General features: G+C 34.2%; 6 protein-coding genes and 1 pseudogene across 6 annotated transcripts; 1 reads left to right on the top strand and 6 right to left on the bottom strand.

Annotated features, from left to right (window-relative positions):
* The first annotated feature begins 220 nt into the window (after positions 1-220).
* Positions 221-3117, top strand: LOC9300528 (probable pyruvate kinase, cytosolic isozyme). The gene is made up of 3 exons (XM_021015664.1): positions 221-803; positions 1517-1978; positions 2076-3117. The coding sequence occupies exons 1-3, from the start codon at positions 582-584 to the stop codon at positions 2886-2888; spliced, it is 1497 nt and encodes a 498-aa protein (XP_020871323.1). The 5' UTR covers positions 221-581; the 3' UTR covers positions 2889-3117.
* A 333-nt stretch (positions 3118-3450) lies between these two features.
* On the bottom strand, positions 3451-5590 carry LOC9300527 (E3 ubiquitin-protein ligase RNF115). The gene is made up of 2 exons (XM_021015665.1): positions 5330-5590; positions 3451-4900 (listed from the first exon to the last, which is right to left on the bottom strand). Exon 2 carries the CDS (start codon positions 4865-4867, stop codon positions 3668-3670), a length of 1200 nt encoding a protein of 399 aa, XP_020871324.1. The 5' UTR covers positions 4868-4900; positions 5330-5590; the 3' UTR covers positions 3451-3667.
* Positions 5591-7381: 1791 nt separating this feature from the next.
* On the bottom strand, positions 7382-10730 carry LOC9300526 (alpha carbonic anhydrase 8). The gene is made up of 7 exons (XM_021022170.1): positions 10392-10730; positions 9836-10053; positions 9430-9542; positions 8463-8565; positions 8190-8357; positions 7990-8043; positions 7382-7754 (listed from the first exon to the last, which is right to left on the bottom strand). Exons 1-7 carry the CDS (start codon positions 10654-10656, stop codon positions 7644-7646), a joined length of 1032 nt encoding a protein of 343 aa, XP_020877829.1. The 5' UTR covers positions 10657-10730; the 3' UTR covers positions 7382-7643.
* A 1762-nt stretch (positions 10731-12492) lies between these two features.
* Positions 12493-14600, bottom strand: LOC110227586 (annotated as a pseudogene).
* Positions 14601-15141: 541 nt separating this feature from the next.
* LOC9300525 (putative FBD-associated F-box protein At5g56390) lies at positions 15142-19102 on the bottom strand. Its single transcript, XM_021024117.1, has 3 exons — positions 15816-19102; positions 15569-15706; positions 15142-15491 (listed from the first exon to the last, which is right to left on the bottom strand). Exons 1-3 carry the CDS (start codon positions 16677-16679, stop codon positions 15210-15212), a joined length of 1284 nt encoding a protein of 427 aa, XP_020879776.1. The 5' UTR covers positions 16680-19102; the 3' UTR covers positions 15142-15209.
* Positions 17722-18736, bottom strand: LOC9300524 (probable FBD-associated F-box protein At1g32375). Its single transcript, XM_002864402.2, has 3 exons — positions 18386-18736; positions 18078-18203; positions 17722-17997 (listed from the first exon to the last, which is right to left on the bottom strand). Exons 1-3 carry the CDS (start codon positions 18734-18736, stop codon positions 17722-17724), a joined length of 753 nt encoding a protein of 250 aa, XP_002864448.2.
* Positions 19103-19837: 735 nt separating the features above from the next.
* Positions 19838-22103, bottom strand: LOC9300523 (expansin-A14). The gene is made up of 5 exons (XM_021016287.1): positions 21930-22103; positions 21666-21821; positions 21097-21409; positions 20707-21018; positions 19838-20017 (listed from the first exon to the last, which is right to left on the bottom strand). The coding sequence occupies exons 2-5, from the start codon at positions 21802-21804 to the stop codon at positions 19873-19875; spliced, it is 909 nt and encodes a 302-aa protein (XP_020871946.1). The 5' UTR covers positions 21805-21821; positions 21930-22103; the 3' UTR covers positions 19838-19872.
* Between the last annotated feature and the right edge of the window lie 2369 nt (positions 22104-24472).

Raw genomic sequence — 24472 nt, 5'->3', positions numbered from 1 at the left:
ACACTTACACTAGATCAAATTTAGAAATTATTTAAAAAATATTGCGAAAATGACAAAATACAACTACATTCCCCCTTTTTCATATATTCACTAATATCCTGATAAAAAAAATTAAGTGAAAATTACACGTGTAAACAAATGTTAATCAACGTTCTAAAATAAACACTTAAAATATCATTGAGAAGATATTTATATTTGGAAAAACACCCATGGCCCGACAATAGATCGAGAAGCCATAAAAAGGTAAACGAAAACGAATATTAATAAACAATGTGCGTCACTCCTTTATTGAAAGAAAATTAAACCGGTGTGAACCAATCAAATTGATCTTTTGTTGACCAAATCTAAACCAATGACCTTCAATTTCTCATTTCTCACTTTTTTTACCTCAAAAAGTAAAAAAAAATCTAGAAGAAGACTCTTCACTCTTCATAAAATCTCTCCTCCTTTCTCAGATTCTCTTCTCTGTGTTTTCCTTGTTCTCCAAGCCAGATCTCTCTCCATAAATCTCTCTTCATCTCTCTCTTTCCACAAAATCATCCACGATCCTCGATTCCGTGTCTATTTCTTCTTCACTAGCGATGGCGATGATAGAGCAAAGGCCGAAGACGAAGATCGTTTGTACTCTAGGTCCAGCTTCCAGATCTGTTCCAATGGTCGAGAAGCTTCTTAGGGCTGGTATGAACGTTGCTCGGTTTAATTTCTCACATGGATCTCATGAATACCATCAAGAGACTCTTGATAATCTTCATCAAGCTATGCTTAATACTGGGATTCTCTGTGCCGTCATGCTCGATACCAAGGTTCGATTATATACTTCCATGTTTTGCGTTTTTGTTTCCAATTTCATCTTCTTTGACTCGGATTCGACTGTGATCTGGAATTCTAGGGTTTCTAGATTTTTTTAATTTTGGTATTTGATTGGTTTATTCTATTTTTTGATCTGCAACACTGACGCGTCTATTTTATTTTCCTATGTGTGAAATGTTTTTTCATGCCTCTTTTGTATTTTCATCTATCTTTGGTAAACGGTTTTTTTTTTTGTCTGTTTTTGCTATTTCTATGTTAAGGCGATATTAATGTTAACTCTGCTTATGAATAACGCTTACCAACCTCACTCTCATGATGTTTTACCTTCTGGGAATTACTAAATTTATTATAAATAAATGAATCTAGATCTGTGAGACTCTCTGGTTGAGAAGACCAAATGTATAAAATGATGTTAGCACGTAGAAAGTGGTGAAGAATATGTTAATACAAATTTGATAGATGATTTTAGAAACTTGTAATTGTGGAGAATGTCATTAGTGTGTCTATGATTATGGTTTTCTGGTTAGAGAATGTCATTAGTGTGGGAAGTAAATGTTCTAACCAAATTTCAATTGATACTGTTAACTTGATTAGTTTTTCAATTGAAGATTTCTTCTGTCAACTTCTATCTTGTGTATGTAAATTGTTGCAGATCATTTGATTTTTGATTATGCTAATGGAGGGTTGTTTCTTTTATCTTGTAAAGGGTCCAGAAATCCGAACCGGGTTCTTGAAAGATGGGAAACCAATCCAGCTGAAACAGGGCCAAGAGATCACCATTTCGACTGACTATGACTTGAAGGGTGACGAGAACACGATTTGCATGAGCTACAAAAAGTTGGCTGTAGATGTGAACCCAGGAATGGTCATACTTTGCGCTGATGGGACAATCTCGTTACTGGTCCTCTCTTGTGACAAAGAGAATGGTACAGTCCGTTGCCGGTGTGAGAACAGTGCGATGCTCGGTGAGAGGAAGAACGTCAATCTTCCAGGTGTTGTTGTGGATCTCCCAACTTTAACTGAGAAAGACAAAGAAGACATCATGCAATGGGGAGTCCCGAATCAAATCGACATGATTGCTCTGTCTTTTGTCAGAAAAGGTTCAGACTTGGTCCAGGTCCGGAAACTTCTAGGAAAGCACGCAAAAAACATTCTTCTCATGTCTAAGGTATGCTACATCAAAACTCTCTTTCTAGTTCCGGAAACTACAGGATCAAATCTTTAGGTTGTGACGGTTTTGTGCTATCTTCTTTATGATTGATTAGGTTGAGAACCAAGAAGGTGTTGCAAATTTTGATGACATTTTGGTGAATTCGGATGCTTTCATGATTGCCAGAGGAGATCTGGGAATGGAAATCCCAATTGAGAAGATCTTCCTAGCTCAGAAGGTGATGATATACAAATGCAACATCCAGGGAAAACCTGTGGTCACAGCGACTCAGATGCTCGAGTCCATGATCAAGTCTCCTCGACCCACAAGGGCCGAAGCCACAGATGTTGCAAACGCAGTCCTCGACGGTACAGACTGTGTCATGCTCAGTGGTGAAACTGCAGCTGGAGCATACCCTGAACTAGCTGTCCGTACAATGGCTAAGATCTGCGTGGAAGCCGAGAGCACCCTCGACTACGGAGATGTCTTCAAGAGGATCATGCTGTACTCTCCAGTTCCAATGAGCCCACTCGAGTCACTCGCATCCTCAGCAGTAAGAACTGCTAACTCAGCTAGAGCTACTCTCATCATGGTCCTAACCAGAGGAGGAAGCACAGCAAGACTTGTTGCTAAGTACAGACCAGGAATGCCTATTCTATCCGTCGTTGTTCCTGAGATCAAAACCGACTTCTTTGACTGGTCTTGCAGCGATGAGTCCCCAGCTAGACACAGCCTTATCTTCCGTGGTCTAATCCCGGTGCTCTACGCTGGATCCGCTAGAGCCTCACACGATGAATCAACAGAAGAAGCTATTGAGTTTGCTACTCAGTACGGGAAAGAGAAAGAGCTGTGCAAGACTGGAGACTCCGTTGTTGCTCTACTCCGAGTCGGTAATGCTTCCGTGATCAAGATCTTGACGGTCAAGTGATGATTCCAATCAAAAATCACGTTTTTAGCGTTTGGGGAACGCTACTTTAAACGTTTTATTATGAAACTATTCAAGATTGTGATTAAAATCTTGAGATAGAAAACTCAAGTTCTATTTTTTGCTTATTACCACAACTATTGTGACCGGTGAATCCACTTAACTGCTCCTTTTGGGATATTTTGGTTGTATGGAAACTATTGGATCATTCATACACGTATCAATTATCATATACGCCATATATAAATGGTGAAAAATGTTATTGCTCTTAAAATGACAGGACATGAAGACAAAAATAAGACAGCGCATGAATCGCCCCATACAAGAATCATTCCGACAAAGACTTATCATTATCTCCATTTTTGTAATATTTTCATCATTATTTGGGCTTCAACTGAAAAATATAACTTTCATATTCAAAACACTCAATTTTAAAAACAAAGATAATGGAAACACTCATAATTTGATCATCTCTGTACACAAATATTCCGAAAAAAGATTGAATCATTGGATATTTTCATCATTATTTTGGACTCAATTGACAGATATTTCATATTTTGAAAACTAAAACAATGGAAACTGAATTTGATCATCTCTGTACAGCAACAATGGATATTTGTTTTTCAACAGTCTGAGTGAAAGAACATCATTTTTATGTACATAAAAGCAGAGAATGAAATGCATAGGAAATAACAAATTCAAGAGCTAGGAAATGAGAAAACTGAGAGAACATCAAAAGATTTTTCTGTTTTTGGATGTTTTTGTTCTCTGATATTCTTTAATCAGCGAGAAGAACCGGAAGATCTTGAGTAGAAATTGTTCTCAGCAGATTGAGATCCAGAGGATGAAGAAGACGAAGACGAAGAAGAAGACGAGAATAATCCACTGAATGGCCATGGAAACGAAAACCGTCTTCCATTACCGCTCCTCGCCTCATCCTGTCTTCCTCTTTCCGCATTTCCCACATTCTCAACAATGTTTCTGTTATTGCTTTCCCCAACATTTCTTGTCCTCGGCGGTCTCTCAGAATCAATCTTTGTCTCATCATCATCATCAGCACTAGAAGGAAGCTCGAATCGACACACAGGACAAGAACTATGAAGCTCAAGCCACGGGACAATACAGCGGATATGAAACTTATGTTTACACGGCAACTCTTTAGCTTCCGTTCCTTTCTCAAAATCATCCAAACAAACAGAACATTGCAAAGGTTCCATTATCTTAACCGTTGGCAAAGCTTCAACCGCTTCTTTACGAGCAGGAGGAGTCCCTTGCCTATTAGGATCATTCTCAGCCAAATGCTGAAGCAAAAGATCTAAACCAGGTCCAATGAAGTAATCTCCAAGTGAAGTCAATGAAGGATGATTCGGATTTTGATCTGAAGATCCCTGAACAACGAGCGATTGGTTATACGGATTGATCATTATAACTCTATTGTTATTACTATCCCTCTCACGAGAATTATCCCAATCGTTATCAGAACTTTCATACTCTGAAGCAATCCCTGCACGAATCCCTTGAAGTAACTGCAATATATTCCCCGAGCTTCTTCGTCTTCGCCTCAAGATAGACTCAAACTCTCTATCCAAATCAATCTCTCCACCATGCCGCCTAGCTCGATGATGATAATACACATTACTGTTATTATTATTATCATTCCCATCAGCATTACTCAATTCATCACCATTATCATCATTCTCTTCACCAAACTCTGATCTTCTAAACCTTCTTCGTCTCCGAGGACTACTCATCATTCCAAGCAAGATTGGTGCCCATAGAGACAATGCACGGTCTGTTCCAAAATCGGTTTCTGAATCTTGAACGTCTCTTATGCCTCTGCCACCACCTCCACCGCTATTACCGCTCATTTCTTCGATGAATCCGCTTTGACAAAAGGGACATTTGATCTCAGATTCCATTATTGGATTCACCATTTGTGAACACATGTGACACCAATACCTAGATGCCATTGTTTCCTCCATATCTATCCTCCTTCAACCCCAAATCTCTTGATTCTGCAAACAAGAAGAACACACAATGAAACCCTAGAAATTTGTTAACTTGTCAATCATCTTCCACTTTAGGTTTTAAATTTCAGGTCTAAGACCCTTAAAAGTTTATAACTTTATACAAATGAGTAGATTTTGTCATTAATTTCCAAATTTAATGATTTTGACCAATCAAATTCAGACAAAGCTTAGATTTTTACACGAATTTGGATAAAAACCACAAAGAATTAAACCCAAAAAAAAAAGAGAAAAAAAATCTGAAGAACCCAGAATCTTGTAAAAGATCAAAGAGGGAACAAAACCCTTAAAAAAAAAGAATCAAATTTCTAGCTTTTTATTTTCTTCCTTTGTCAAATATTTTCCCAAAAAAAAAAACATAATAAAGAAACACAATCTATGAAAGAAAGAAAAACCCAGAAATTTACATGCCCATACCTTTAAAATGTCTCTACTTTTTCTTGAAAACCCAAGAATTTTTTTTTCAAATCTGTTCTTCCTTGTTTCGATTCCTTTATAGAAAATAAAACCCAGAAAAAGGCTCAATTTTTTTGTCCAAGGATATGAGAAAAAATGGAGAAGAAAGAAAGAACGAGGAAATGAAGAAGAAAGAGTGGAAGGAAACAAAACAAAACAACCCAACCACGTCCTCTTCTAAACCCCAACTCGTTCCTTGTTTCCTCTTTACTTTATGTCCTTGTCTTAATTGGCATTTATCATCTTTGATTATAAAATTACAAATCAAGTTTAAGACTTTTTGTTAATTATAGTCTTTTGCTTCCTTCACTAATTTTGAGGTTTATTTATTGTTACTAATCTATCACTAGCTGATTCAACGCCTGTGGTCTTCGTTTAATTGCGTTTCCAATACTATTTGTTTTGTTATATATACTTATATTATATTGACAACTTGTATATTCTAGTTGCAATGAGAATAATAAGGTATCTTCTTCTAGGTAAATTGTATGTAAATATTCGTTTGATGTAGACTTTTTAGATTAATGAAAGCTTTTATAGACGCGTGAACTTTATTTTTAGAATTGAGTAAACATTCTTCAATAGAGTGTTCACTATTTGTTGTATTCACAAACTAATAAAAGATTCAGATCGATACGATAATTTTAGGACTTGAATAGTTTTTCAACATAATAACGTCTCTCAATAGCTTATCTAAGATTTCAAGATCAAGTTACCAACCAATTAAAGATGTTTGTTACTTGACATATTGACGACATAGGCGATGATGACAACTCTTTAAGCATTTTAGATTTCTTGTCGTGGTCGATGGATTTAGAGGGGGAGAAAGTTGCCTTCTTCAAACAGTTTGCGTTTCTTAAGATGAATGCCGCTACTTGTTTCTCTTCTTTTGTTCCTCAATATCTTACCCATTTGAGAGTTTCAAGACTCGATAACAAACATTCAGGAATTGAACTCGGTTCACTCCAGCACGGTTGTGGTTGGCCATCCCCAATACGGTATTGATACAAGTACAATGGATTAACATATATATATATATATATATATATACTGGTCAAGGAAAATACAAAATTTTCAGGTTTAGATCCTACGTACAAAAATAAGATTGAAAGATCGTAAACTAGGAGAATCTCTGAGCATAAACAAAAATAGATTCAAGTATTCAACCACTATGTTTCACATGTGCATAGCGCTAAATATACAAGACGGTGGAAGACACTAGTCACACTACCAACAGGAAATGCATCCTACAATACAAATCAGAATAAAGTACACAATCAACATAAATAGAGAGGCTTGACTGATGGTAAAACGATTCAACCAACAGAACGTATAGTTAAGAAGATACTACCTTTGCGGTTGGTAAACATATATGGATCGAGACGCTTGACTGAAGTAACAAAACTCAGAATCTCCCCATGATGATTATCAGTAACCATAACACATGCCTCAACAATATTAGGCATCCTAAAAGAGACTAAACTTTCTTAATTGATTCTACTACCTACGTGCATAAAAAATATCATTTTTACTATCAGATTAAGCAATGACCATAAATTGATTAATTATATCTTGTAGCTAAACTAAAACAGAGTAGTTTTACTGTTTTAGGATCATTTCTTCTAAAGCGCAAAGAACAGAGTGAGAACATAAGAGATTCAAAGAGCTAAATATGAACAAAAAGAATAACAAAAGAACTTTGTGAAACTACCACTAATGCTTAATAGCTTATAGTTTAATGTTTCTTGTCTGAATCTGTTTCCTATCAAAGGCCCTATAAGAATTCTGTTTTGCCACACACTAGGCCGGTTACAGAGTGTGGAGGTCTATTCACCATATCAACTTAAAAACGTTCCAATATATTCTCTTCCATTGTATTTAGACAAGAGGATTGCTCTGAACAAAAGGCTAATCAAGATGTCTGAGCTAGAAATTTCTGTGTGATCAATTCTCAGTATTTTCATGCGCTCATTAACTAATGTCATACTACCAAATAAACTGAGAGAATTGAAATTAATGTTATGCCTAACGTAACATAACATTAATAGTTAGCACTTACAAAGAGAATTGAAACTGATGGTGTGTTGTTTCATACCCTTCTTTAAGGTAAAGAGGGTTTATTTAAATAAGTAACACAAAAACCAATTTATAACACGAGTGGGAAACTATTTTTAAATAACAAAACGAAGTCATCAGTTTCCTAAAACATCATTCTAGTGTACAATTCTTTTTTTTTTGGTGAGAAAAAAAAACTTTTATAAAGAATTAAAGATTATTAGTAAAAACTTGTATTACGATATTTCTTCATTAACTTAACTTTTGGTTTGTATAAATACACCATGCGCTTATTGATTGCTTGAAGCGGCCTCGCATTTGAATCTGAAGCCTGTAAAACATTTTTAAAAATTGAAAAGTAAGTAATCAATTGGATGATAAAACATGATGGTCTTATCTTGAATATTCTATAGACCATAAGAAATCACATTTAGGCACTACAGACTCATATCTTGAGAAATATGCAATTCAGATATGCATATAAGTATTAATATGATAGTTTAAGTTATGTTAATGATGTTATATATACTTACTGTATAATAAATCAGGAAAAAAAAAAAACTTACATCGTGTACAGCCACACGGAGAAGCGTCACTTGTTTACTTGACACAGTGCGAATCTGAAAGTTTATTAAAACATAAGACATTGCTATTAACTAGGTAATAAAGATAAAATAAAAGATAATCATAGATTAGAATGAAAAACTATATAGCTAGATGTATATATAAAAAATGGAAGGGATTGAAAATAATTAATTAGTAATACCTCTTTGGAAATGGACCAAATAACATTTTCAGAACATGGAGGAGCTGTAAGTGATCCAGAATATCTATAATAATGTTTTGATTCAAAACTGAGTTTTTGGGGATCAATGATTCCGACATGTTCCTCGGACGCATGTGTATCAGTTATCTTCTTCAATTGTTTTTCTAACTAATCAATAAAAAAATAAAATTGAGTTACTATTTTTGTTCAATTAGTAATCAATGATTAATTTGATTAAACTATATATTACTAGGAAGGTTGAGATTGCAATACCGAAAAGAGAAAAGGGTCAGATGCTCCAAGTTTGTATAAGAAAGCGACAACAGCGTAGCGTTTATCTTTGCTCTCATGAACCAAATGTTCCTCAAGCGCAAACCTAGGGATTATTGTTGATTTTGCCCTTTTTTATCAAAATCTTTTGAAAATGCCATTTTCATTAAAATCTTACGGATTTGCCATTTTTTACACTTAAAAATGTACGTATTTACGATTTTTTTTTGGCAAAAATACGTAGTTTATACAAAATACTAAACCCTAAGAACAACCACAACCGACTAAACCCAAACATAACGAATAAAACGCATGTTAAATCATATTTCCGTAGCTTGAAAAAGGGTAAAATCCATAAACTATTCAAAAAAGGGCAAAATCCACAAATGCCATCCAAAAAAATGGCAAATCCATAATTGATTCGCAAACCTATTTATGTGTTTTATTCAAAAAATTTATGCGATCATCAAATCTTACAAAATAGGTATTACTAAAATAGTTTCCTCACTAATTAAGCCAGTTTGATCACACACACAAATTAGTATTAGTTATTGTTAGGCTCCTATATACAAAACTATATATATTAGATGTTGGACTTGAAAGATTGAAGCTTAGAATAAGATTTTTTTGAGAAGATTGAAGATTTCGTTAATTAGCACTCCATTTAGGCATTGAAATGAATAAATGATGTATTTGTCACTACTATAATTATTTTTATATATGGTCTTTATTTAACATCCAAAAAACTGCCAAATAATGTGTTCCAAACGGAAATATCACAAGCATAACCTTGCTACACGGTCTATATATGATCAGGCCAAAAGACATAATCGATGGACACCAGGTTACATATTCCTATACTAACCATGGCTCACCGCGATGGATACAAGAGATTATTTTAACAGCGAAATAATAATTTTTACGTTATAATTTAAGATATGGTAGAATATTAATGTGCGAGCAAAGATACCTTTTGCCATTGATTGTATGTTCGGAAGGTGAGTGCCAATGAAGTTGTTGAAGTTGATATTTGATACCACGGATGGTGACACCAATACCTTTATTCCCTCCTTTAAATTTCAACTTGCCACATTAACCAAAAACAATTTTATGACCCAAGACCAAAATATATTAACCGAGTGGTGATCCAATAGTGCAGGTTTGAATGATTTCTATGTGGATCGAGACAATGGAATGAATCCCAACTGCGAACCTCCATTGTTCTAATTTTTTTTTTTTTTTTTTTTGCCATTGTACATGTCTAAATGAAAATATTATTCCAAATTTCTACAAACTTCGAGAATCAGAATGAATTTTGGTCCATGATATATTTGAAGGAAAATGAAATATATTGGAAAAGGTGGTAGTTGATTTACCATGATATCATGACCTCTGTTTTTGATGGTGGTATTAGAAGGCAGATACTGGCTACGAAGAGATCCAAATTTATTACTAACTACGACATTTTTGTCACTAAGATCAATCGGAGATTGCATTTTGCCTATTCCACACATTTTCCACTCTGCATGTAGTGTTCCCCATTTCGCTGGCCCCTTGTTTCCTTTCATCTCGTAGCTAAACTCGGTTTCGTCCTCTATTCAAATCAAACAAACAAACATGTTTCTGTGACCCTAAATTAAGTTTATCGTTTAAGGAGAACATATCTCATTGGATTTTTAGTCTTAACACTAAATATTCCAACTATTCTTTTTTTTTGTATGAATGTAAATTTATATTCACCAAAAAAATATTGTTTTACAATAAATGCAACATCAAGCCGAATAAGCGAAATAAATTTTGGAAGAAATTACAATAAAGAACTTAGCAAGAATGAGATTGAAACCAATATCGCAATCCACCTTCGTAGATAGGAGAGCCCGTCATTATTAAGGTGCTTAACGATAACTAAATAAAATAATTTAGCATGCTTACCAACTTCTCCACCTGGTGCAGGTTTGGGTGCAGGTTTAGGTTTAGGTGCTGGTGTTGGTGCTGGTGCAGGTTTAGGTGCAGGTTTAGGTTTAGGTTCTGGTGTTGTTGCTGGTGCTGGCTTAGGTTTAGGAGGTGCTGGTTTAGGTTTAGGTGCTGGTGTTGGTGCTGGTGCAGGCTTAGGTTTAGGAGGTGCTTGTGCACTCGAAACAATGGTAATAGAGATGAAGATAAGGACAAAGACCCATCCTAGTGATGATATCTTCATTTTCTTATGCTATGTCTTGAGGAGAGATCGATGAAAGAAGATTCAATGTTTTTATTTTTTTGGTAAATAAGTAATATATCTTACTTCAATATTTGGGCTCCTAATCTAACAACGTGGTCTAGATGACGAAAGTAGAGTTGTATACATAAACAAACATAAATGCATATGATGTGATTTTTTTAATTTAAGTAACTTGTGGAAAATCTACCTTTAAATATCGTCTGAATTTTATTCATAATGTAAAAGTATCATCCTTCTCAAGAATAGACAACCAAAAGCAGTTTAACCGGAAAATCTTACCAAACAAAAAAGAGAAAACGTTGCAAAATGAAGTAAAGATCCATAAATAATTAATACTAGATGATTTATCCGCACTATGTGCGAGGAGAAATAGTTATATGAAATATATAAACAATTTTTTGGAAACCGATTATATATTATCACTTGATATATAAGTGTGAATATTTGAATATGATTTAGTAACTCATATATTTTGGAGATTTTATTAGTTATAAATTAGGATATTCCATATTTGGAATAAGATTTTAAATTAAAATATTGACCAAAATTTTTTTTTGAAATATCATTCCTATAATTCTGAAATATATTCGAATATTTTTGTATTTTAATTAAGATTTTATTTTGGAAACAATTCAATATAAAAACTGAAAAGAATATAAATAATTATTTTTTAAACGTAATAAAATTTTATTATCATTTATTATTCTTGATAATTCTATGTAGTTAGGATTGATTTATCGCATATCCCTCATTTTATGAATCAATTTATATTGTTACGATAAGGTATTGGGTTGTAAATAAATTGTAACTAAAATGAGTAAATGACTAATTAAATTGAAACCGTGTAAAAGTTTTAGTAAATTGATAAGGTCAAAATTTGAAAAGAAATAATATTGAAAATAATGAGTAAGCGGATACATTTTTAACATAGATTAATATTGAAATATTGTTCATAGTGAATGTGTAATAAATGAAATGTTACTAACTAATTTATGTAAAACTATGTTCCAAATATATTTAAGAAACATATGGGCTCACATATACATTTAGATGTTTTGTAATTTATAACAAAAAATAGAATGTCATATATGTTAAAATTCTAAATGTTTTTTATAAACATATAAGAAAATATAAGTACAAAACATATAATAAACATTTATATTATATATTGTTCATCATGATTTATGCTATATACTTTTTACTTGTTTCGTCAATATATATAGTTTTTATTAATTAATTTCCTTTATTAATTGCTAATCTCTTAAATATAAAGGAAAAATATGCATAAGTACCACTAATGGCATTATATGTAATTAGTCTAGTAAATATTGGACAATTATTAAGTTTGCTCAGAGTTTCTCTGGTTGCGACATGTCAGCATGACAATCTTGTAAATCACACGTGAAGGTAAGGTTTTTTATTTAAAACGCTTCTCAATTAATATATAGGGGATGTGCGGTAGAATGAAGATATACCAAGGAAACTAATTAATACTTTTTCTTCCGTATACTAAGAAAATCAGAGATGCCAAATTTGGAAGAGGTATAAAAATAATAACGTCCTAATTAATAGCTTATCTAAGATTTCAAATGGATCAAACACCAACAAAAACAAGATGTTACTTGAAAAATTGTCTTAATTTTAATCAAATGGAAACTGACAAGTACGTTGATTTAATAATGCCTTGGTGACAATGACAACTTCTTAAGGATCTCAAGTTTCTTTCTCTTCTGTTGCTCCTTAATATCTTACCCATATCTCATTACTGTTGAACTTCTATATAAATTTAATAAAAGACCATAACATTGTATTAGTTTCTTCCATTATGGTAACACACAAAACGAGAGAAAAATATAGGGTTGTTTGGAAAAAAAAAAAGACATAGTTAATTAGTAGTAAGGAGCTTCGAACATATTATAACATTAAGATTCCTACGAACTTAATTGACGATTGAACATGTACCTTCTCCCTAAGAGCTGACATGTACGTAACTTCAATCAAACACAAGTCGACAAGAAGACGAACATCTGGGCAAAAACAATAACTCCTTCATCATCACCGCAAGTTTCTTGATGTGGATGAAGTTAGGGTTTATAGTTACTTTCTTTAGAAAGTTTCCGTTCCTTAAGATGAATGCCACTACTTCTTTCTCTTCTTTTGTTCCTTCATATTCTGTCCATTCGAGAGTTTGAAGGCTCGATAACAGACATTCAGGAACTGAACACGGTTCACTCCAGCTGGGGCGTGGTTCTTCTTCATCTTCAGGGTCATGACACTGGGAAAAATTAACAAGACGAAAGTATAGTAAATTATCTCAAGCTAGCATACCGACATTAGGACTGGAAAACCCCCAGTTACCTGTTCAAGTTTGAGAGCTCGTAAATTAGGGGAATCTCTAAGAACACACATAAGTAGATCCAACCACCCAGTATCGCATGTGCCTAGCGTTAGATGTACAAGACGGTGGAAGACGACACTACCAACAGGATACACATTCTGCATATATAAGAGATGAAATTAATTAAGTACTCAAGCAATGTTTGATCGTAAGATTTGTTGCTATTCAAAGTGGATTAGTCCCCAATAATCCAGATTGCAGCAAGCTAAACAAACAACAAGTCAACAACATATTACCTTTGAGTTTAGTATGCAGAGATTAAGGCGCTTGGCTGAAGTTATAGATTTCAAAAGCAAAAACTGCTGACCAGAACTGTCGACATGTGCCTTCACAATCTTAGGCATATTATTCTCGACGACACAAAACCCTCCACTATTATCAATAATCTTCATGCACTCCAAAGAAGGAGCATATATCACTAACCCGTCATCGGTTGTATCTATTTTCCTAGATTTATGCACGAATAAACTCTTTAGATGAGGAACTCTAACGCATTATATGACCACGTTGTCATCTGGACATAGCTTCACTTGCAAGTCTTCAAGAACAGGACAACCAGATAAAAGCATGTTGACAAAATTATCATCTGGATACTTCATGGATATAAGTCTCAACTTTTTGAGGGATGGGAAAGAAATCGGGGAAGAAACATCCACGAGAATCGCATTACTTAGTTTCAAAGCTACGAGCATTCTGCAGCATTTATATAAGCTCCTAGGAAGTGTAACTGGAGTATGAGTACCAGAAGAATTATAAATCTCGATAATCAGCTCACGCGCACAACGTTTATCTGCAGCTCTAATCCACACTCGAATATCTTCTGCACCACATGTTTTACCTAGTTTAAAATGCAAAGTTTCTAGAACTGGACCCTCGTGCAGCAACAAAGACCTGTCTACAAATCGGATAAATCTTATACGCTTAATGTTTTTATAGGTATCATCGTATATGAGCTTTGGCACCAACATCCAAAGAAATTGCCACCGCTTTGACAAAACCATTGTGGTCATAACATTATTCGCACAAGGAAGGTTCGACAATATTCTCAAGAGAAGCTCATCAGGTAACTGACTTATCCTATCCATAACTAAGAGCTAATACCTTCTTTGAAAACTCCAAACCTTTCAGCAACGACGCAAAACCCTAGCGAGGTTTTGATCCTAAAACCCTTGTGTATTTGATCGGATGATTTCTTTGCCCTACGGGCTACATTATTTATAGATTTAATTCTTAACATATTTCCTTAAAACTAAATAAGGAAAAGCCAAACTATTATTAAAAAGTAAATGTGAATCTTTCTATTTCTCTGACTCTTCCACGTGATGTACACATGTTTCTCACTAACCCTTGTTCTTCTTTGTTGTACAAACACTCGATGGCCTCATTTCCAATTCCAGTGAAATTTACTTCATTTCCAATTCCAGTAAAATTTACTTCATTTCCGCATCAATTTTTTCTCCTTTTTTTCTTGTCAAAAGAATATGCAGAATGCATATAGAAGCAAAGTTAAGATAAAGAATTTAGAAGTGTAGAAGACCCGTGGAGAAATAAAAGGGTAAAAAGATCCTAAAATATATAAAATTTTCAAAGGATCATACAAATTTCATCCAGATTTGTGACAATTAATGGAACCCTCCCCTAATCAATGGGTGTTTAATTCTGTTAGAGGAAGACAGAGATTCCTAGTTATGCTTCTTTCATAATTATATAGACACTGAAAGAAGATAAAAATAACAAGTTCTAATAGCTTATCTAAGATTCCTAATTATGTTTTTTTCTCACTTTTTCTTGTCGAAAGAATAAGCATAGAGAGGGCAACATTAAGATTTATAAAAAACATATAAAAAAAATAGAAGAGGTTAACATAAAAAAAAAAGGAAAAAAACTTCAATCGATTCGATACTTTGATCAAACAAAAACAAATTTCATCTAACTTTGTGACAATTGGAACACTCTTCTAACCAAGAGGTGTTTAAATCACCACAAGAGCAAACTGTTTGTGGAAAGATAGAGATCATTCATTAAGTTTCTTTCTTTTAGTACGCAAAGCAAGAACCTAAAAATTTCAAAGAGATAATTATGAAAAAAACAAATAAGTTGTTGTAACATAGCTGATCTAAAACTGACCATCACCTCAGCTGAATGCAAGCTGACAAACTGGTGAACATATTGGCAATAATGACAATTCCTTGTGCATCTCAAGTTTCTTCTCGTGGAAAATAGACTTATGAGGGATGATAGTTGCCTTCTTTAAACAGATTGAACTTCTTAAGATGAATGCCGTCACTTCTTTCTCTTCTTCTGCTCCATAATAATGTTCCCATTTGAAGGTTTCAAGATTGCATATAAGACATTCAGGTATCGAGCTTGGTTCACTCCAGCACGGTCGTGGTTGGTAAGATCGAAGGAAATGGGCCTGGGATAGGAGTGTATAGTCGAACAGATCAATCTTTCTGATATAGTAGTAGAAAAATAAATATGTATTATTATTACCTGTTCAATCTCAAGAACTCGTAAACTAGTGGAATTTCTTAGCATACGCATAAGTAGATTAATCCACTCAGTCTCACATGTGCATATCCTTAGATGTACGAGACGGTTGAAGACATTACCAGCAGGATACGACACATTCTGAATAAGAGATAGTATAATTACAAAAGCAATATTGTTTGATTAATTAGACTGGATATATTAGAGACCAATAATCATATTGTACCAAGCTAATAAAAAAACAACATACCATTGAGGTTGGTAAGCAGAGATGAAGATACTTGCTTAAAGTGATAGAACCCAAAAGTTGCTCAGTTTGGGGATGAAAAATGTCGACTTTTGCCTTTACAATGTTAGGCATATCATTCTCAACAATGTGACACCCAGTCGTAAGATCAACAATGTCCATGCACTCCAAAGAAGGAGTGTTTATCACAAACCCATTAGCTATGCCATTAACAGCGTTTTTTACTTCTTGGTTCAAGACTAAGCGCTTTAGAGAAGGAACTCTAACGGTCACCATGGACACATTGTCATTGAGGATTTGTTTCACAACCAAGTCTTCAAGAATTGGACAACTTGATATAAGTGTGTTGAAAAATTCATCACCACCTGGGTACTTCATGGATATAAGACTCAAATTTTTGAGGGATGGGAAAGACACTGGGTAAGTAACATCATCCGTAAGAACCGCGTTCCTTAGTGTCAATGTCACAAGCATTTTGCACCATGTAAACAAGCTCCTAGGAAGTGTGACAGGAGTATTATTACTATTAGGAGTAAAAACCTCGATAATCAGCTCATGTACACAACGTTCATCGGCAGCTCTAATCAACGCTGGAATATCTCCACTACTACAGGCGTTACCAATTTTGAAATGCAAAGTATCAATAAGTGGAGCCTTGTGCAGCAACAAAAACCTGTTTACAAAGGTCGAAAATCTTCCATAATCAATATCCTGATAGCAAGCATTGTACACAAGCCTTGGAACCATCATCCAAAGAAATCGCCACCGTTTTGACAAAACCATTGTGGCCGCAACATCTTTAGCAGTAGGCAATGACGACAATATCCCCAAAAGAAGCTCATCATGCAACTGACTTATCCTATCCATAATTATGAGCTTTCTGCATCCGGAGAAATCTAAAAGTCTGAAAACATCAAAAAAAAGACGAACAAAGGATATGAGAGATTCTCAAGAACCAAACAAATAGTCATAAGCAAAATCCTAGCGAGGTATATAGAAAGAGAAGCAAACAAAATCCAAACTCGCTAATACTTAAGATTTCCTCAAGAACTACTCACAAATAGAAAAGGAAGCAAATAAAATCAAACAAAACGACAATCAGGAGAAAATTCACAGAATAAGCAAATACCTAAAGCATCATCCGTATGCTTTAGGAAAATACCTAAGATGTGATGAGGCTATATATACATGAACCAGGAATTGGGTTGACCGGAACCAAAAAAAATTTGCTAAACCGAAAATTCCAATGGAATCTGTAACAAGTACTTGGGATAATATAACATCTATTACGTTATTTAAAACTTAGGATTATTTTTTATCTTCTTAAGATGGATTTCATTCGCATTCTAGCTTCCCGTACCAATTTGTGAGATGACGGAATTAAAATAGTTTGGTTTACACTGTAGCCATGTTTACCGAATTCGAGCTAGATTGGGGTGAAAACCAGTGGGCATGAGTAAAAAAGCAAAAACAATAATCATTGTATAAAAATGGTTGATGATATAATATTAGAAGAGTATAAGAAAGAAAGAGATAAGAAAAAAAATTCCTTATGTTTCTTTCTTCATACATATGCAAAGACGCATAGAGAAGAATATAAGAAAGTTTTTTAGTAAAGAATACATAATAAAGTGCTTAAGATTCAGACCAAACCACTAGAAAACTGAACACTTCCTCTCCCTCAGAGCTGAACCTGTAACTTTAGTCAAACGAAAGCCGGCAAGTAGGCGAACTTGTGGGGGAAAGCGATAACTCCTTGATCATCTCAAGTTTCTCGGAGTGGCTGCTGGATTTTTGTTATATAACACATATAATCTAAAATTCAGACCAATCACCAACGTAACCAACAAGAGAGTAAAATTATCCGAATATTGAACATGTCTTCTCCCTCAGGTATGAACCTGTAACTTCAGTCAAACGCAAGCTGACAAGTAGGCGAACGCCTGGGCGAAAGCGATAACTCTTTGATCATTCTAAGTTTCTTGCTGTTGCTGGTTGATATAGGGTGTATAGTTACTTTCCTTAAACAGCTTCCGCTTCTCAAGATTAATGCTACCACTTCGTTCTCCTCCTCTGTTCCTTTATACATTACCCATTCCACAGTTTCAAGGCTCGATAAAAGACAATCAGGAACTGAACTTGGTTCCATCCAGGGCGAGCACGGTACTACACCCTGTCCAGGGCACTGAGATAAACGACATGAGAAGTATAAGTTCATTGAATCATCATACTAATTAATGTGGGTTGAGAGATATGTACATGTACCTTTTCAAATTTGAGAGCTCGTAATTTAGGTGACTTTTTAAGCACATGCATAAGTAGCTCCAACCATTCTGGCTCGCATGTACACATCTTTAGATGTACAAGGCAGCAGAAGATACCACCAACGTCCTGCATACGAGACAACATTAAGTACACATTGCAACAGATTTTATCACAAAGAGAACCAAACTATTCATAATGGACTACATGAATAGTTTCAAATTGTCATTCCTACATGAAAATCAAGAATGCGGATAGCAGAAACTACATGTTCCCTTCGGATTTGGTGTACATAAAGAGAGGCACTTGACTGAACCAATAGAAGCCAGAATCTTCCCAGGATGATCATAAGAAATTTCAACCTTTGCCTCAACAATCTTAGGCATATTACTAGTAACGACAAGAATCCTACAGGTATTATCAAAAACTTCCAACAACTCCAAAGAAGGAGCATCTAACAGAAAACCATGAGCCTCGGCTACAAATTTGTCCCATGATTCATGCAAGACTAAACTCTTTAAAGAAGGCACTACAATGTTGAAAATGGTAACATTGTCATTTTCACATCGCTTCACAACCAAGTCTTCAAGAATTGGACAACTTGATATAAGCCTGTTGACAAATTCATCACCCCCTGGGTACTTGATGGATTCAAGACTCATTTTTTGAGGGATGGAAAAGAAATATGACAAGTAACATCCTCCACAAGAACCGCCTTACTAAGTTTCAATGTCACAACCATTCTACATCCCCACAAGCTCCTCGGAAGTGTGACTGGAGATTTACTAAACTGGATAATCAACTCCCGCACAAAGAATTTATGTGCAGCTCAATTATGTTCTTTTCATTTACGAAATTTGAGATATATACCCAAAGAGATAAACAAAGCCCAATTTAACCAAACCAACGAAGCGCAAATTAACTCAACCCATAAAAACAAAAAACAAAAAGCCTATACCCGAAAATCCAACCAATCTCAACTATTCTAATCGGATTGGTAAATAATTATTGTAAAAAGAGTTTAAAGACGGTAAGAAAAAATTACAGCCCAACCTATCACCCCTTTAATTCGGTGGCATTTTATCTCAAGACATGATGATATGTAATTCTGTATATTTATCCACTGAAAGGAAAACATGAACAAGATTGGAGAACTGAGTAAACGGATTGGTAAATAATTATTGTAAAAAGAGTTTAAAGACGGTAAAAAAAAATTACAGCCCAACCTATCACCCCTTTAATTCGGTGGCATTTTATCTCAAGACATGATGATATGTAATAACAAAAAGCCTATACCCGAAAATCCAACCAATCTCAACTATTCTAATCGGATTGGTAAATAATTATTGTAAAAAGAGTTTAAAGACGGTAAAAAAAAATTACAGCCCAACCTATCACCCCTTTCATTCGGTGGCATTTTATCTCAAGACATGATGATATGTAATTCTGTATATTTGTCCACTGAAAGGAAAACATGAACAAGATTGGAGAACTGAGTAAACGGGTGTTTCTTTCGGTTTGATATAAGCATTCTTAGACAGGGCCGGCTCAATTAATTTAGAGTCCCAGTACAAATCTTAAAAATTAGTCCTTTCTTCATACAAAATAAAAACATGGGCCTTTTTCTTTTTTTTTTTTAAAAAAAACTTAAAAATCTCCCCTAACGCCGGCCCTGTTATTAGATTGTGTGGACTTTTGTACGATGAATGTTGGATTCTGGTTTGCGTTAGATGTTTGATTAGCATGATTGATGAGTTAGAGACTAAGGAATATATAGTAAAATTACATCAAAGGTGAATTAACAAAAAATGCTTTGATTGAAACACATAATCAACAAGGAGGCTAATGTTGAAGCGAGAAGTTTTATGGCAAAACTTGAACTAAAAATGTAGTTGGAAGACAAGGGTGAAGCTGCACCGGAGCTGTTTTCAGGAGGATCGTAGCTGTCAAAGATAAAATAAAAATTAACATTAATTAACCATTAGAGCAAAAACAAAGATATTTGAAACTAAAGTTAAAGAAAATAAGTATGGAGTTTACTTAGTGATTGTAGAAAGTTTATGTACTTTGTAAGAAAATATCGATATTGATATCAAATTAAGGGTTTGTCTTCGAATGGATTGAAAATCGACAAGTGTAGTTTCATAAAATTTTGAAATGAATTTTCTCAAAATATTTTTGTTGTGTTTTATTATATATCTCTCTAGAAAATGTCACTTCCAAATTCAGAACCATCAACAAACTGAAGAAGCAAAGCATAATAAATAACTTGATTATTATTTGAGTAGACAATGCCTTAAAGAAACAGACCATTGGACATCTCAAAGCCAAACAAAAGTACAAAGAAAAAAAAAAGAAAAAAAACTCAATTACTCAAGCGGCGGGTGAAAACACAAAGCTATTTTTTTCTTTATGTTCACCTCAGTCTCACCGGCGAATTACAAAAGCTGCCGGTGATAAAAAAAAAAAAAAAAAACCTCCGCCATTCAGAAATTGGTTATTTCGATTAGGGTTAATCAGATAAACTCCTGAAACTTTTTTTCAAACTATGCAAACTCTAGAAAACTCCAAAATCAGTAATATTAAGTAAACTTATTTTTTTTTGTCCTCCATAAGTCCACGTCATCATCACCTCTGAGCCCCGAACTGTTTTCCTGTATAAGTCTGTCCGAAGCTCCAGTTACGTGGAGTAGCATTGTTAGAGACAACTGTACGGCCATCACTAGTTGTTACTTTAAAGGACAAAGCTTGACCATCAAGATTTGCGTTGCTTTGCCAATTCTGTCCCCAGTTTCTTGACATACTTTGCCAACCTGTTCTGGTTCCTTTAATGGAGACGGAGACAACATCTCCGGCGCCGGCGACGTTGGTTATGAGTACGAGGTTGAAGTATGAGTGACCGTTGATCGTGAATCTTATTCCTCCTTTTCTCCGGCAAGCCACTCTGTTTAAAAACAGAGCATAAATCAAACCACACGTACCAATTACCAAACCGAGCTAAACCGATATCGGGAAAACGTACCTCCTGTATTGGACGGGGACGACGCCGGCTTTGTATTGAGCGATGCGGAGGAAGATGGGCTGAGCCAAATCGAAGTGATGTTGAGGAGGATTACACCAACCTCCGGCGTTGTTGGCTTGAGCAAAGTTGGGTGGACAAAAGTTTGTTCCGGTGACGGTGATTGTTCCTCGGAGACACCATTTTGGGTCGTTTACGCATTTTATCTGAAAACAAGCACCGCAGCTTTGGCCGCCGTTGAATAGAGCCGTGCTAAGAGCCGCCGTGTTCGTTCCGTAGCCTTGACTGTATAAGTTCCCGTAACCACACGCGCCGCCTGATCCCCACAAAAACACCAGCAACACAAAAATAAGACTTATGTAAATGCATTATTAAAGCTTAGGATAGAAAGTGTCTATCTTTTAAGATTCTTATTGGTAAATTACATAACTTTTGGTCATGTAAATTAGCATATTAATTTTCACCAGTCACTTTAATATAAATTTTAAAATTCTTAGAAGATCTCAAGTTTAAAGTTGTATTGGTCAAAAAATAAAAATCATATTACTAACAGAGAAGAGTAAGCAAATTACCCATGGTGCCAGAAGCATCAGCACCTCCATAGAATGTAGCTCGAGCATTGACCCAACCACTACTGTAACCATCCACACTCTTCCACATCAACATCATCATAAGACTCAATGACATTATCACTTTTCCGAAAATCTCCATTTTCTCTGCCTTTTTTCCTACACAAGAAAACTTAATGATTTACTTAAATGGTAACAGAAATATATGTGTGTATGTACGGAATAAAATGAGGAAGAAGAGAGTGTGTATGGAAGATTAGAGCTTACAATGGCCTGGAGAAAGAAAAAAAAAAGGACCCACAAAAAAAATGAAAGTGTGGTTTAGGGAGAGGAAAGGGGTTTCAATGTTGTTGTGAGTTGTGAGAGAGATGGGATGATTATATATAGAAATTTCTGCAAAGGAAAATAATTTTATTTATATGTTACAGTATATGTACATAGTTCTGATTTTCTAATGTAGCACTTGCAAGTTATTTTTATCAGCTAACTGTCTACACTAGTATTTTTTATATACTTTTTTTTTTATGGATAGTACAATTTTATAGACATTAAAAACTCGAATTTGGTAACGAGCAAGCAGCATCGAGAGTGCCATCTTCTTCACGAAATTTTATGCTATTTAAAAAGGGTTTTACTTTCTAGTTTCTAAACGGAGACCTCATATCATGGGGCTAAGTTGACCATTTGACCTCCCATGTTTATAATTCCAAAATCCACATAGATTGATACATTGAAAACAGTACAATATCTTTTACGTGGGAGTTATAGATCAAAATTAAAATTAATTTCGGTTTTTTCAACATGTAAATGTTTCATATACAACAGTAATGGACTAATAGAAGAGTAATGAAGCCTAAAAGAGTATTATTATGGCCACTATATGTTGCGAGATTCCTCTTCGCTATCACGTTTGCATCTAACCAAAGTGTTCAATGTATAATCAACGAGATAAAATATTCGAATAAATTTGCTTGTTGCAAAAGTTGACGAAATCCTAAAAGAAGTTAATGTCTTGCTTCAAAAACAAGGTTTGAGTAGCTGTTTCTATTTTCTTATAAAGTCATTAACAGAAAACCGCAGGAAGAGAACATATGCCTTTTTCCAACACATTCAACTACTTTTTCCAAAGTAAACAAAAAAAAAAGAGGAAAATAAGAACAAAGCATTAGCATAATAGAATTACATAACAAATAAATATAAATACAAAGAAAAACAGGATAAAAAAGAAAGTAAAAAGTGCAAAGAACACCGACCAAATCAATTTTCTTTAGGTTTAGTCGTCTTTCGTTTGATTCTGTATTTGGATGAGGTATTTTTCAAATCGAATTTCTAGTTCACGAATCTTTCATCCACTATATGAATTTACAATAATTAATTAGATATGTAGAAACATGATTATTCAGTAAATATAAATCTCTAGAAAATATAGACTTTAACTATTTTCTTGGATCATTAATCTTGGTTAGAATAATTATTTTCGTTTATAAAAACATTGAACCGTAAACTTTGAATAGTGGTAGCAGGCGATATGCACAAATCCATCCATTCACAGACAAAACTATTTTTGGTTTCTTGTCGAACATTGCGGTCTCCACAAAATAGAAGAATAACGATTATATTTGTAATGGTTTAATTTTATAAAGAAAAGAACTTAATACACCAAACTATCACTCGTCTTAAAAATATAACGGGTTTAGTTCAAACAAATTATTTTTTTCCGCCAACTAGTACCATTCCAGTTTATAGATTTTTTCGAATGGTGACAATGGTTGTAACAATTTTTTTTGTAAAACAAACCGTCTTTTAATCATTTACCAATCGTTATACACCAAAAAAAACAGTTCATAACAATTGTTATCAACTTCAAAAATAATATGGTCCAGTTTGCAAACATATTAGTCCGTCTGGATCATCATATTATTATTACCATTCAATTCAAACCCAGAGTTATATTCTTTGACAACTTATATTTATAATCAAAAGTGGAAATTATGGAATCAAAGTCTGACTTTCGGCGAATGGAAATGATATTTTTTTCAGTACAAAACAAAAATACACATGAAAAAATTTGACCACCTCAATTTCAGGATCTATATATACTGACGTTCAGTCGTTCATGTGACACAATCGTCTAACTTAAGATTTGCTCTCAGTACTTATGATTAATCCTTCAGTAACAATTAAATTATTTCACACGTTAGTCTAATCAATTCAAAATTTTAAAATAACATGTGGGTTTTTAGAACAAGCAGACTTCTTAAAATAATCAATAGACTAACTCGTTAGTAAACGCATTACAGTACTAATTTGATGTTTTATATTCTAATGATACTGAAGATGTACTCTTCGTTTGGACTTTGAATCATTATGCTTCATTCATTAAGACTTAAGAGAATTGTATATATTGAAAGTGATAAAGTGTAATAGAAATGGAATAAATATTTAGTGGATAAATAATGAGCATTACATATTTCAAAATTCACTATTAGTAGTAAGTGTTGTAGAAATGAAGGTTCCAACAGTAAGTTATACTGATGAAATCTTTTTGTTTTGCAAATTTATTATTATTCATGTTATTTGTCAAGATATACTAAAAAGATAGCGTTACCCACAATATAACTATGCTAAACTAATTATATGGGGACACAAGTGAAGCAAGCTAATCATTCGACTGTTCTTCCCTTTACAGCTTAATATCTCAAAAGGTCAATACTTTACAGCTTCAATATCACAACTTGACGAAAACATCCAATTCTGTGCCCACACAGCTGTGCTCCAGTGGTAGTCAAGAATTGGAAAAATCTTTGAAG

This window comes from Arabidopsis lyrata (genome assembly GCF_000004255.2).
Source record: "Arabidopsis lyrata subsp. lyrata unplaced genomic scaffold ARALYscaffold_8, whole genome shotgun sequence".
NCBI lineage: Eukaryota > Viridiplantae > Streptophyta > Magnoliopsida > Brassicales > Brassicaceae > Arabidopsis > Arabidopsis lyrata.
Note: the sequence above shows the minus strand (reverse complement) of the source record. Positions and strands in the feature narration are given on the sequence as shown.

Bases quoted from the DNA above. Each gene is read 5' to 3' on its own strand.
- LOC9300528 (XM_021015664.1), top strand. From the start codon at position 582: ATGGCGATGATAGAGCAAAGGCCGAAGACGAAGATCGTTTGTACTCTA. The intron at 804-1,516 runs GTTCGATTATAT...TATCTTGTAAAG, and splicing joins CCGTCATGCTCGATACCAAG to GGTCCAGAAATCCGAACCGG. The intron at 1,979-2,075 runs GTATGCTACATC...ATGATTGATTAG, and splicing joins ACATTCTTCTCATGTCTAAG to GTTGAGAACCAAGAAGGTGT.
- LOC9300527 (XM_021015665.1), bottom strand. From the start codon at position 4,867: ATGGAGGAAACAATGGCATCTAGGTATTGGTGTCACATGTGTTCACAA.
- LOC9300526 (XM_021022170.1), bottom strand. From the start codon at position 10,656: ATGAAGATATCATCACTAGGATGGGTCTTTGTCCTTATCTTCATCTCT. The intron at 8,566-9,429 runs GTATCTTTGCTC...AATAATCCCTAG, and splicing joins CATACAATCAATGGCAAAAG to GTTTGCGCTTGAGGAACATT. The intron at 7,755-7,989 runs GTAAGTTTTTTT...AATGTTTTACAG, and splicing joins TCCGTGTGGCTGTACACGAT to GCTTCAGATTCAAATGCGAG.
- LOC9300525 (XM_021024117.1), bottom strand. From the start codon at position 16,679: ATGGATAGGATAAGTCAGTTGCATGATGAGCTTCTTTTGGGGATATTG. The intron at 15,707-15,815 runs GTATGTTGTTTT...TCTCTTATTCAG, and splicing joins TCTGCTTACCAACCTCAATG to AATGTGTCGTATCCTGCTGG. The intron at 15,492-15,568 runs GTAATAATAATA...CTCCTATCCCAG, and splicing joins GAGTTCTTGAGATTGAACAG to GCCCATTTCCTTCGATCTTA.
- LOC9300524 (XM_002864402.2), bottom strand. From the start codon at position 18,736: ATGAGTCTTGAATCCATCAAGTACCCAGGGGGTGATGAATTTGTCAAC. The intron at 18,204-18,385 runs GTCAAGTGCCTC...TCTCGTATGCAG, and splicing joins TTCTGGCTTCTATTGGTTCA to GACGTTGGTGGTATCTTCTG. The intron at 17,998-18,077 runs GTACATGTACAT...CGTTTATCTCAG, and splicing joins GAGCTCTCAAATTTGAAAAG to TGCCCTGGACAGGGTGTAGT.
- LOC9300523 (XM_021016287.1), bottom strand. From the start codon at position 21,804: ATGGAGATTTTCGGAAAAGTGATAATGTCATTGAGTCTTATGATGATG. The intron at 21,410-21,665 runs GTAATTTGCTTA...TGTGGGGATCAG, and splicing joins TGATGCTTCTGGCACCATGG to GCGGCGCGTGTGGTTACGGG. The intron at 21,019-21,096 runs GTACGTTTTCCC...GTTTTTAAACAG, and splicing joins GTCCCCGTCCAATACAGGAG to AGTGGCTTGCCGGAGAAAAG.